Here is a 14,604-nt window from a genome sequence, read left to right on the forward strand (position 1 = left end):
ATTACAGCCTTTGCTGCAATACCTAATACTGAACACACTAGAATCTGACATACAAAGTCACAATAAGTCACAAGTCTGAATAATCAACTAGCTAACTAATAAATAGCAAAGGTGAAGGATACAACCATCCAGTGAAATTTAAATCAGAGCTGCTCAACCAACCGTGTACAGTTGTTGACTGGCAGAAATGAATTGGGCTCTTCAGCACTGTTGTACCTATTCTTCCTCGGTAGTGGGTGGGGTCTAGTTACCTACATTAAAACAATAGCACCTTACTGCGAATTTCAAATTTAGAACTGCTGCAGTTAAGTGAAACTAATAGCTGTGTAGTTATTTTGTAAGTTACTCATATAAAATGAAAGGTTAAACACTATACTTATCATTTTTCTATAATAAGCTCTCATTCAGTATGCACTTGTTGTGGAGAATTCAGAAACGAATTTCTTATCAGGTAAGCAATTGATCAATTGGCAACAAAGAACAAAATGATTTTTACCCGGTCCCACATTTTACTGACGGTAATTAACAGGAGCTACATCCATATATGAGGTTATGATGCCTTTTTCTTGATTCTGGAGAGCGTCATTAACAGGCACCTTCCATGCAACAAGAACTACTGTAAAATTCAGTTCCCATTTTAATTTCCAGAAGAAGAGGCTAGGATGACAAGCATCACATTTAAAAAAGATCAAGCAACATTTTAAGAATTTTCTCAGATTTCCACCTTCTCACTTGGAAAAATAAAGGTAAATTGTTGAATTTGCCGAAAAAAATTAGTTAACGTATTAAACTTTATTAACCTGAGTAAACAAGTGAATGAGTATGGAATTAGGCCAAAGATCAAGCATCCAGATGTAATGAAATAGCTCAGACAAGTTATTTTTTTTTAGAATTTTTAATATCAGATGTTTACCAGGTTCGTTAAATTTGCGACCAATGTCCATTGATTAGAGCCAAATTTTCCAGAACAAGCATTTGCAGTCTCTTATTATCCAGTGCTCTGTTTTACCAACGTATAACTTTTGATACCTTAACAGAGCAATCATTTCAAATTGTCTAGCAATACTTTGATTGAATGTATGCATTTATACCTGAAAAGAGTTTAGGAATATATGGTGGGTGACTGTTTTTTGGTAAGAGTATCTATGTATCATTAGTATTTTAGGAGGAAAAGTTACTTTCAGAGTGCAGTGTAGTAATCACATATAGTTAGCTGCAATTTCTAATCTCCTTTAATGGCCACCAGACAAGAAACAATCCCTTGAAAGTTCTAGAGTCCCATTTCCATGAATTTTAATCATGTCATTTACCTTTCTTTTTGGTAACCTAATATATTGTTATTTTCTTAAATACTTGAAGATTGGCTACATTTATATTACTGAAGGCGGGAACATATTTTTTCTCACTGTTGTCTGGTTTCGATAGTTTTTAGCTCCCTCAAACTTGCAACATTTCCATACTTTTCTACCACTAAAACTGGGGTCATATTTTTCTCGCTATTGTCTGGTTCCAACTGTTTGTTATTCAAGAGTATGTTACACATATTGCAGTGTTTCAGTGCAGCTAAACTATTTGCAGGTCCCAGTTGTTTATCGTTATTTGGTCATTTAAATGATTTATTTCTTCATCTGTCACATCCCAACTATCGAAATGGCCAAGCAGTTTAAGGCGAGGACAGCATTCAATGAGGACATTTGCGGAGTCAAGCGAAAGCAAACAGTTAAGGTGACTGCAGAGGTTATATTTATAAAGAGACTCTGCTGTGAAACTCTCCAGATTGGGCATCAAAGGTGCTAAACTCACAATAAGCTCATCTCGAAATTCATCGACAACATAGTTTCTGTCATCTGTTAATGTAATGGACACGTTTACTAAATTAGGAGCTCCTTTGACTAGTGAACGAAAGGCTGTGTATTCAATGAAACTTGCCTTTATCAAAGTAAAAGACTTTAGAGATGGGAGCTTCAAAGAAAACCCCTCATGGTGTTCTTGCCCAACTTGGAATGTTGAGTGACGCAGGGTTAAATCTCGGATTTGGATTCGACCGCGGGTAATTGCAAAGAGAATTGGCCAACTTATTTGGAAGTCTAGATGTATATCTAAGGTATCTAAGTATTTAAAACTTCTAATGTTGTTATGGAAATCTGGTTGTTGAATTTTAAGTGCTCTGATATCGAGGAAGGCATTCGTTATCTCTATTGTAATTGCTTGTGAAACTATAATTTCTAGGCTATTCAAAGAAGGGAGAATTTTTTTTAGATACGACATGTCAGGCATTGGCCTCCTGTTATAATTATCTATGTCACTTAAATGCTTAAGTTTAAGGGCTGAAGGTGATTTTTTCTCATTTTTGAGCATATGTAATGAAACCAACATTGGCGCTCCGGTAATGGACTCCAGTTGTTTCAGTGAACATAAAGCACCCATTATGTGTTTGGCTAAGAGACCATCTTCATCGTCTAATCTAGGTAGGACAAGTGTCTGAAGTTTGTAGCAACCAGGAGGCTTAGTGCCAGTAAAATCTCCAGGTGCTCTGTCATAAAGTGCTGCAAGAGCATTAACCAACTCTCTTTCTTTTCTGGCATATTCTGGGTCCTCTTTGACATCGTTCATGGCAACTGTCTCATCACACTCGCATGCTAATTCTAAATGCCGAAGGTTATGACAATGCCTTCCTAATATTTTGATGAGCTCCCCACAGACAAGATGAGGCCACCTGATGTGAGTTAAACACTCTAGCTTGTGAGCACTTGAAGCAAAGAGTGCTACAAACATGTTCTCTACCACACTAGCATCGATACTGCTCAGATCTTTTGGATTTTGGTTGTTTAGTCTACATGTCGACACCCACTTCATACAGTGATGCACCACCGAAGTCATATCTAGTCTCTTAAGCTCGGCTGAAAATAGTGTATCCATAGCATATCCAAGAGCGACACCTAATTTTTGAACTGCTGAACCAAATTTGTAATTTTCTTTTTGAGATTCATGTCCTTTCTTCAACATTGTAACCATTTCAGTCACAAGCAGTATTACAGGGTGGAACATAATCCATTGCTTTCCTTTTGGCATACCTTTATTTATATATTCTTGGAGTTTAGTGATCTGGCTGAGAGGATTGCTTGTCAGAAGACTTTCTGCAATTGCTAGTCTGGAAGCTTTCTTGCTGCTGCTCTGCTTCTTGGAACGGTTTACTATACGTTTTGCAGGACCAGTTAAACCTCCTCCTGCAGCTTTCACAAATGCATATGCTAGTGTTGAAGCAAATGCCTCCATGCATATTGATTTCAGCGATGGCACTGGCTTCAGTGGAGGCATTGTTTCTGCAAGATAGCAAGAGAATAAAACAAGTTAAAGCATGCTACAATTAAATTTTTTTTTCTGATATCTCAAAGACTGTTACTGAAATGTTTGGCTTTTTAAATATCAGGTTTACACCAAATTGTTCTGTTTACTATGGCGCTTGATTTTCGGATGAAATGTCGTTGTATTAAAGAAAATAATATTATTATGTACCAGAATGGAAGCCAAAATTACAAAAATATTTGGTAATCCATGTATACATCCCATAGGAACTTAATCAGAACACAATCTAAGGATTCCTTGAGAATAACGAATTTGTCAGACTTTCATTAAATTCAAATATGAGTACAGTCGACCCCTGCCTATTTGAGGTTCAAGATTCGTAGCTTTACCTATCCGCCGATTTTTTGTGGAACTTATCACTGAATTATTTGCGAAAAATTAGGTGATTTACAGGTTTTTTCGTCAAGAAATATTCACTAACTACTGTATTTTCATGTTATTTTCGTGACTAAATGTTTTTTATGATAAAAAATTATTTACTAATTTTCAAACATTAATATCAATGTAAGCACAGCAAACTATCAATAAAATGTGTTCTTTTCTCAATGCATATTAAATATTAAGGTACTTCTCTATACAGTGATTAACTTCCCAGGGTCTCCCCATGTACTGTACAAAGAAAATAGGACTGCTTCAAAACTGTATGAGAGAAATGAATGTACTTAAAAATAGCGGTCACACGGATAGTCTTCACACTTAGCTGTAAGCCATATATTTTTAAGGGTAATGTTTTAAGATGACTTTGAAGTAATATTAAAAGGTTTAGGTTTAGGTAATGGTTTAAGTTATATTCTGTGTAGGATGATAGGTTAAGGTATGAGAGAAAATGGATGTACTTGAAAATAGGGGTAACTTAAATAGTTTTCACACTTAGCTGTAAGCCATATATTGTTAAGAGTAATGTTGTAATAAGACTTTGAAATGATATTAAAGTGTTTTAGATGATAGTTTAAGGTATATTCTGTGTAGGATGATAGTTTAAGGTATACATTTGGTGTTTGAATGATTAAAATAAGCATTTATAAATGTTTTTAGAGGATGGTCTGGTTTTTGAACTATTTAAATAGCCAGTTATAAGCATTTTTAGAGGGAGAGGTCAAGTATTCACGGATTTTAGCTATTCTTCATTTCACATAATCTTAGGACTATACACCCATATCAACATTCTAGTCAATCTCATCCTTCTTGGTTGCTTACTCTTTGTTTTTATACTGATCGCCGTTTTAGCAACCATTTCCCGAGTTCTGTGGCCAGTTCAGGGTTTCTTTCTATATTGGTTGCTTCCACTAAATCTTTTCGCATTCAGCTCTACCTGTAAATATTTTTGTGGTACCGTCTTTTTCTTATGTTGAAATCTTTCATCTATTCAGCTTTAACCCTGTTCCAAAGTTTTGTAGAGTCCAAAAAGTGTTAATAGTTGTTTCCTCATACTGTCAGGTTCTGTACTGCTGTTTAAATCTTCTTATAAATTCATATTTTCCAGTATCTGCCAAGAATATTTTTCAATCCATTGAATGCCCCAAAAAATTGAAATCTAAACAAAACTCTGGGAAAGATTTTTGTTTAAATGGAATTAAAAAAGTTTGTGAAAGAGATCTTATTAAAGAGTTTAGCAGAAAATTATAGAAATATAAATAAAACAATAAAAACTTGGGCAAGAATGCAATATATTGTTGGAGCCCTAAAAGATATTTTCATTGGCTGTAAGAACGCTTGTGCCAGTTAAAAAAAAATTATATTTTTGTCGGAAACTTAGTAGAAGTGTGCCCCATATTTTTAATCTCAGCCTGTACTTCACTCCAACTCTTCACCCTTCTCCCTCTCCTTCTCTCTCCTCCAATTTTCCCCTGTTCACTCCAGTGGTGATAGCTTCCTAACCACCCCACCTCCTTAGTTTCCACCTGCTGGCTTTATATCCAGAGTTGCATTATTGCCAAAGATTAAGAGGAACACAGTTTTTCATATCATTGATCAAAGCCATACCTGCTAAAAGGAGAAAGGAAAACCACCTTTTTCAACATAGAAAGACAAGTATATGAAGTAAGTAATGAGAACAATGGCCTTGCGTTTAGTGTTATGAAAGGAAAAAATGAAAAAAATACCCTAAAGCTGAAAAAAATTATTTCAGATAGATATGAACCCAAGTAAGTTTTAAGATCCAAAGCGAAGAAAAGCATTAATGCTGGAATGGAACACTTGAGCTGTTAAAGAGTGACCATTAGCCTACAATTAGTTGGTGGTTGATGCCTCCATCAAGAGAGCTATAACCCACTGCTCCAAGTGGCGGGAGACTCACCTGGAGATCGAGCGAGTCCAGCAACTCCTGACCAACAACAGATTTCAGGATAAACTCATGCAAGATGTAATAAGAAGGAGAATTGAATACAACAGTGAAACCAGAACAACAGGTGACGATGATAAAAATCATAATTTATCATCGGACTGAATATAGCGAAAGATTAGAAGAGAAGAAGGCGATCAACATCATAATAAGCAGAGGGATAACGCCCAAAGCACCCTTCGAACGGGTTCAAGTTCGCACCTGTTGCAAGCCTAATTTGATTGCTTCCCTCGTGATGAGGAACAAGCAGAACCCGAACAAAGAAAACCGTGCCAACGTCGTTTACCGCTTTATTTACTGAGACAGGATGTGCCAGTCCTCCAAAAAAACGTACGTTGGGCACACTTCTACAACATTAAAAAGACGTCTACAGGCCCATTGTAATAATCAGGGTTAATATACTGTTAATCCTGGTAATAATGGAGCCACCTGCCAACACTACGTCGATCATCACAACCAAAAACCGACGACTCAGGAACTAGTGGAGAATACCAACATCATCTGTATGTGTATATATATATATATATATATATATATATATATATATATATATATATATATATATATATATATATATATATATATATATATATATATATACAATTTCGTTAAATTTTATGACTTTTTGTTGTTGATCAACTTTCTATTAGTTTCGCAATACTTTCTAAATCTTCTACGTTCTTCCAAATGTAGTTGATGGATAAAGATGCGAAGATTAGTTTTTCGTTGCGTTTACTGGGAACACAACACAACAGCTGTTCCGTCACTTGTCGTGACCTCTTCAAAGTGTAATACATTATCTGTTGTTAGTTTTGGTTAAGCTGGCATTATGCCAGCACAGGCTCTTGCTCATAGAGCAGCTCGTAATATTATCTTTGCATTCTGTTGTTTTATTACATTATGCGGACAGAATTGTAGAGTCCATAAACATTAATGATACATTTAAATACGATACAGTAAAATTAAATACAAAAGATGATTTCAACGGTTTTTGTACAAAATTAACGCATTACAATAAGATTTACAGTAACCAGAAAAAATTAGGTGAACTATAATGGAAATAAAAACCATGTGAGCTGGTTGTTTAGCAACAAACAAAAATTTAGAGGGGGGGTTGCGTAGTTACGGATCAGGCGGAAAGGGTGAAGAACTGTTGGGGGTGGGAACGACTTTTATATCGTGTAATTAAGTATTTTATCAATATATATGTTTAAGTAAGTTTTTCAGATTACAAAGTAATTTTACCATAGCCCTGATGACAATTATGGATTCCTGAATCATTGGAGCAAATAAGAATACAAGTTCCAGTCTTCTTGGTGGCATGTTCATTATATCTCTCTATCTACATTATATATATATATATATATATATATATATATATATATATATATATATATATATATATATATATATATATATATATATATATATATATATATATATATATATATATAGTATATATATATATATATATAATTTATATATTTATATATATATATATATATATATATATATATATATATATATATATATATATATATATATATATATATATATATATATATATATATATATATATATATATATATATATATATATATATATATATATATATATATATATATATATATATATATATATATATATATATATATATATATATCAGGAACTGTATTAAGTATATTTCAAATGAATGAATATTTCCAAAAGGGGAAAAGAAAAGAGAGAGAGGTCCCTTGGACTCTTGGCAACAAATTCAACTTTTTTCCTAGTATGACTCATGATACCTTCAAAGGATGAGCGAGCGAACTTTGTGTCCTTCCTAGGCGTGGAGCACTTATGTGCCTTGGTTATAAAACACTCATATATTCTTATTATCACTTGTGCTGTTAAACAGTGTACATTTTTCCGTATATACTACAAACACTCGAAACTGTAAGGAAATGAGAAATTCAGTTTAAGATAAGTTTGATATTGCAGAATGGCTGGCAAAGCCATGTCACTTACATTATTCACCAAGTTTTAGTTTACATTATTCACCAAGTTTTAGTGCTCTGTTTTATGACTGAATTCAGTTTAAGATAAGTTTGATATTGGCAAAGCCATGTCACTTTGGCAAGCCATTCTTACATTATTCACCAAGTTTTAGTTTACATTATTCACCAAGTTTTAGTGCTCTGTTTTATGACTGGTGTCATAAAGGGTCTTTCTGAGGTCGAAGTACACACCTACGCATTATTCCCCACTGGGGGTGTTTGCACCTCAACCTCTGACCGAGTAATTCTAGAACATCTTATGGTCTCTTTGTTCCATTTTACTCTGAATAGGCCCGTTTCTCATGCCAAAGTGTTGGGTTTTATTTTGTTAGTTTTTACCATTAACAGTTACTGAAGTACTGTTTTGAATTATAGAACTTTCTCTTTACTGACCATTTGTGTGCTCAGGGAATGCGACAACTTTTACCTGTAGATCTCACATGCACAGTGTATTTGACTACCGTTAATCAATTTTGGTCTATCAAGCAATGCAGTTCACTGAGTGGGTCGTTATCGTTACAACTTACTGATTAATGTTTTACAATTTACTAAATTAGCATACTCTGTGTTATTAACTTTGGATACCCCAGGCATACATTGATGTTGGATTAATGTTGACTTACCTTTATCCAAAAAAATAATGTGCAATATTTCCACATGTAGGTTTATATTTTTATTCACATACTTTGGTTAGCACTTTATCTGCGTTAGTGTAACATACCCCAAATATGTTTAGCTTTTTGGGATGTTATAGCCTAGTATTTCTTATGTCCTTATTTTAGTAGCAAGTTCGTCATTTTGTTTTTTGTAGTACCATTTACAGGCTGCTAACGTTTATTTTCCATTTTCTTTGACATGATGTACTCTTGATTACATTGTATTATGTTGTAGTGAACGGAAGGTAACTTTTTTTACTATTGATTTAACTCTCCGATATTCAGAAGTGTTGTCATTTGTTTCATTTGTTCCAGTATTTTTTGCGATATTTAAATGAAAGCATGTATTGCATTTACTCGCGCATTTTTCAGAATCGTGAAATTGCTTTACATTGCAGAACGATTGTGTGGATATTTAATTCATTACCATTTCTGCATTTAAAAACGTACGTAGAACTATGTTCCATTGTCCTATGGAAAAAAGGCACACCAGCAAGTCTTTATTTCATCAGTTTAGAAAGATAAACATTAAAATAAAGCACCTTATCAATCATCTAGGCCTTGAAGTTGCCCACTTAACGTTGTTTAGATATTAGCGATTTAAATGTATCTGTCACCTGTAATTGTATGGGTGCAGAATAGTATACATTTGGCTAGGAGGACAAGCCCCTAAATCACTTAATACTCATTGCAAACTTGTGTTGTTTTTTCGTCTAATACAGGGGAAGTAAGAGAGAGAGAAATACGAACTGATGAAAACGGTTACATATTATGTAGCCTCACATATTCCTTTCCAAGTGTATGTATATGGTATTTCTTCTGATCTAGATACTGCATTGTCATGATGTGCAATGAAGAACAGAAGTATTCAAAGATTTTGGTCATAGCATTGTAAAATTAGTAATGGGCGTGGAGTTAGTCTTATGTCTGCTTATAAGAGTAAGAATATCTTGACATGTAAAGCATTTGTATTTGATCTGAAGTTAATAAATTTGTTGGTGCAATGAAACAAAGAAATTTAAGACAACAAAAAGGCTAAAAGCTGGTAAGTTTCAGGCACTAGTTTTGCTGACTTATTTGTTCTTAAATGTCTAAGAAAAGAGTTGTAGAGACTGGCTTAGCATTTTTATTACCAGAGTTATTCTGAACAGAACACCGCATGCAGTAGAACAATTTATAAGAGGTTAGCAAAAGTTATTGGAGAAGGGAGGATTTTTATCCTAAAGCAATACTCTACAGTACAAAAAAAAAAGATTTTATTTTACTTACTATCTGAAAATGTTTTTAAGATTAAGTCATGTACTCTCCAAAGAGTTGTAATCAGTGATTTATGTGATAAACAGAGCAAACGAAAAATGAAACTCTGGCTGGTCGAAGATTAGAAAAAAGTGGATTGCTATGAATAAAGAAAATTATGTAATGTTTACAGCACGAACAGTTAATGTAAAAAGATATAAGTTACAGTCTGGTATTTGGGGGGAAAAAAGTATAAGTTGGTGGCCAGCTAATATCACAGTAAGCTTGAAGCAATGATAATTCAAAACAATGACCAAATGTAGTGGTGAATTGTTTACAGAGACTGAACCATTCAGTCAGCAAGGGACAAGCCTTTGTGACCATTATCCGCTGATATTTTAGATTCGCAAAATTATTTAACAGGCAGTCTGTGGTTGTGGAGACCAAATTCCATTTCTATTTATGACAAGATGAAGATCCATGTTACACTGGTGGAGTCAGAACTGAACCATGAGCATCAGTGTTGTCACAGTAAGCCCTGTGTTTTTGTGATCAAATGAAGCCTTGGGAACATTGCTACAAGAGTCCTGTGTATCAGATGTTCGCTGGCGTGACTTAAAAGCTCATTCAAGGGCTCTGCATTCATTTGTACCAGAGGTTAGAGGGTGACATGACTTCGACCGATTTTCCGTAGTTTAGATCAATGTAGAGCAGTCATACGTTAGACTCTTGTGCCTACTACTCGGGTGCTACTTGAGCCAACATTAATTTTACGTAATTTTCGTGGTCTGGTTACAAAGAATTCTGCAAGTTTCTCTCCCTCTCTCTCTGGCCATGCGTTATTCCTTTTTTTAGGGGGCGCTGATATATGATGAAATATACTGTAGCTGAACCTTTCTCGGCAAATGTATAACTCAGTTGCTCTCTGCGAACTCACAACAAATCAGTAATTTCAGCAACATAGTTACAGAGGATGTATTTAAAATATACATTTTAAATATCCTGTCGTTTTAAGCGCACAGGTGATATATGTTACCAAGAAAACCTCTTAAAAGAAGTTTTCTTAATGACATAATAGACCCCAGTAATTGATTCTTTACATTTATTGAAAGGAGTTATTGCTCTTGTTATTAGATTAAGTCGGCCTTAATATGGGACTACAATATATATATATATATATATATATATATATATATATATATATATATATATATATATATATATATATATATATATATATATATATATATATATATACATACATACATATATATATATATATATATATATATATATATATATATATATATATATATATATATATTGTATATAATGTAATGTAATGTAATGCTTTCGTGTTGTTTATTCACGATGCGTAAATAAACAACACGTGAAAGCGTTTGGTGTTACTGCCTGTCATTTTCTGTATTGTCATTTTCCTATGTATATATATATATATATATATATATATATATATATATATATATATATATATATATATATATATATATATATATATATATATATATATATTTACATACATATATATATGAGTTTGTGTGTGTGTGTGTGTGTACACAGGAAGGCGCAAAACAACAAAGCCCTTTCTAAGCATAAATTCAATTCAAGAGTCCACATGCTTACACCACACCCCGTGCCTGCACACAATTAGAGACTTTCTCAAAGGTAAAGAAGAAAGATGGCACGTCCCTAGTCTTGGGATGAACTGGGAACAACGAAACGCATCAAGCATGACGCTAACCACTTGCTGACCTCCATGTCTGTCACTCATCCAAATACCAATCAGACTTCACATGATTTACTTTTGCTGATCAGAGGAACAGCTGCGTCCTGGGTGGGTCACTGTCTTCGGGATATTTGTAGATGCATGAATAAACAGGTGAGGACACAGATGGTAATTTGGGATGTATGTATGCAATGAATATTTAAATTTTAATTATCTACTGTTGTAAATACTTGAATGTCTGAGAATATAGCGTAAATTTTTACATTTTTTCCATATTTGTAATAGATGATGGAATGTATTTTCCAAGAACCGATTCTTTAATGCTCAATTGCTAAAATTTCAGAGGTTTCGTAATTTGATTTGCATGCAAACACGCGCGTGAATAAGCGGTGTTGTTGGCAATTCCAATCTGAAACACTAACGATAAATCGAACAGTAATGTAGATTTTATATGATTTATCGGTATATTTGTTACATGTGTGGTGCTTTCGGTATTGATTCTGTTAACAAAAAACTAAGTTCAAGCTGCTTCACTATGAAACGCTAACTGCGTCAAAACTTGTAAGAACTGGTCGATAGAAACAGACAATCTTCGAGTTTCGGGATGCATCAAGAAAGCTACTTATGCTTTTCTTGCTTCTTTTTCCCTTTTACGATCTGCGGAATGAGAACGTCTCGTCTTTGCGCTGCCCAAGTAAGTTTCCCGGGTCAGAAAACATCGCTGAAATGCGTTGTTATGTCTGAACCGTGTTACCAGTTTACGCAATTACGCAAATGAGCTAGCTCTGACACTTGATGATTGACGTCAGTGTACCCTGCTCGTTAGTCCGCACTCAACGCGATGTACTTACCTCTCACACTAATGCTTAAATCAACAGCTTGGCCTCCCTCGCTCTTCTCACTCTCTTCCGTTCAATCTGGCTCTCCACCCCACCGGTCCTATCGCGTCCTTCCGTTGCCATGGTAACAGGACTAGGTGGCCTGATTGCTGCAGCTCTCAGCACATTTAATTATTTCCATAATCCTTGTCTTTCTTCGCATTTGGAATGTGAAAGATGGCCCCCTCTCTCCTTGTTCGTGTAGTAAAATGAATCGTGTTTTCTTTTATTGCAGCAATACAAGCATACGAAAGTTCATGACACATGCGTGTTATATATATATATATATATATATATATATATATATATATATATATATATATATATATATATATATATATATATATATATATATGTATATATGTGTGTGTGTGTTTGTGTATACATTATGTATTTATTTACAGGGGACGTTTCAAGGTGGGCCTTCAGACGTACTCATTTTCAAGCTCAAAAGACAAGAGAACAACTGTAAAATTAACACTAAAGGCGTTTCAATAAAAGTATAAGAAATAATACATTATTAATAATAAAATTAAAACTAAGTGTAGCAGAATTAACCATCAAGAGAGGAAGGAAGGACGAAATGACAAAAGTAACAAACCAAAAACGAAATGGCAACAGCTAACGTAAGGCACACAGTTGTCGAAGGTGACTGTGTTTAACTGAGGAACAATTTGTTTAATAAAAAAAGATTCCAGAGCTGTCAACAGTTTACCGTTCGGTGCCCATCCCAGTATTTCAAAATCTTCGTACTGGTCCCGTTGCTAGGTAACCAATTGGTTCGTAGCCACGTAAAATAAATCTAATCCTTCGGACCAGCACTCTCCAGGAGAGCTGTTAATCAGCTCAGTGGTCTGGTTAAACTAAGGTATACTTGGATATTATGCTTCACTTCTCTGCCTTTTCTCGTATGCTGTAAAATGTATGATCTGAAAGTTTGCTACCTGCACGATAGCTAATACGTACGATCTGAAAGTTTGCTACCTGCACGATAGCTAATAAGTACGATCTGAAAGTTTGCTACCTGCACGATAGCTAATACGTACGATCTGAAAGTTTGCTACCTGCACGATAGCTAATACGTACGATCTGAAAGTTTGCTACCTGCACGATAGCTAATACGTACGATCTGAAAGTTTTTGCACGATAGCTAATACGTACGATCTGAAAGTTTGCTACCTGCACGATAGCTAATACGTACGATCTGAAAGTTTGCTACCTGCACGATAGCTAATACCTTTGTGGTAATTAGTTCTGACCCTTAGTAACCCTTGCTTGGATTCCCACGCAGGTTCCTAGACTGTATCGAGGGCATTTGACCTTGTACACAACATCTGAGGTCATCAAAGGGTCCTTGAGTTTGAACAAACTGCTCAGAGTGAGGGGTCTTGTCAACTGTTGACGGTCATTTCTGGTTTTGATTCCTCTGTCATTTCGTCCTTCTTTTTCTCTTGAGGGTTAGTTCTTTTACACTTGGTTTTAATTTCGTTATCAGTAATGTATTACTTCTTATACTTGTATTTTAACGCTTTCAGTGTTAATTGTACGTTTGGTCGCTTGTCTCTTTAGCTTGAAAATGAACCCTTGCGATTTGAAGCCGTAAACAAATGTATTTTAACGATCACCTGAGATGTACTTCATTTAACTGTCCTCAGTACTTTCAAGTTACCAGTAACTGAAATATCTTGGAACATTATGTGTGTATATATATATATATATATATATATATATATATATATATATATATATATATATATATATATATATATATATATATATATATATATATATATATATATATATATACACATACACAGACACAACACACATTAAATGTGTGTATGTATGTAATTCTTGTGTGTATGCGTATATATATACACATATATATGTGTGTGTGTGTTACAGGGAATATATGAAATCTGGGATCAAATGCTCCTAAGCGAGTTAATCATTTCACAAATTCCTAGGGATTTCACATATTCCCTGTAACATATAATATGTAATACTGGTAATCTTCTCAGACACGAAGATATGTTATTCAGTTGAATTCCACATAGGAAGATGAAAGATGCTTTGGTTAGAATATGCCCAACAGTTTCGTCCTCCAATGGACCTCTTCTTGGGGCGTTTATCCAAAGCATCTTTCATCTTCCTACGTGGAATACGACTGATATATATATATATATATATATATATATATATATATATATATATATATATATATATATATATATATATATATATATATATGTGTGTGTGTGTGTGTGTGTGTGTGTGTTTGCACCTTAATAACATTCTGATATTCGTCATCCCGCTCACGCAATGTAAGCCCCAGTTGGTCATT

General features: G+C 34.2%; 1 protein-coding gene across 1 annotated transcript; it reads right to left on the reverse strand.

Moving 5' to 3' along the window:
- Positions 1-1,487: 1,487 nt before the first annotated feature.
- LOC136837561 (uncharacterized) lies at positions 1,488-12,301 on the reverse strand. The gene is made up of 2 exons (XM_067102427.1): positions 12,234-12,301; positions 1,488-3,323 (listed from the first exon to the last, which is right to left on the reverse strand). Exon 2 carries the CDS (start codon positions 3,316-3,318, stop codon positions 1,564-1,566), a length of 1,755 nt encoding a protein of 584 aa, XP_066958528.1. The 5' UTR covers positions 3,319-3,323; positions 12,234-12,301; the 3' UTR covers positions 1,488-1,563.
- Positions 12,302-14,604: the final 2,303 nt, after the last annotated feature.

This window comes from Macrobrachium rosenbergii, chromosome 59 (genome assembly GCF_040412425.1).
Source record: "Macrobrachium rosenbergii isolate ZJJX-2024 chromosome 59, ASM4041242v1, whole genome shotgun sequence".
NCBI classification, from domain to species: domain Eukaryota; kingdom Metazoa; phylum Arthropoda; class Malacostraca; order Decapoda; family Palaemonidae; genus Macrobrachium; species Macrobrachium rosenbergii.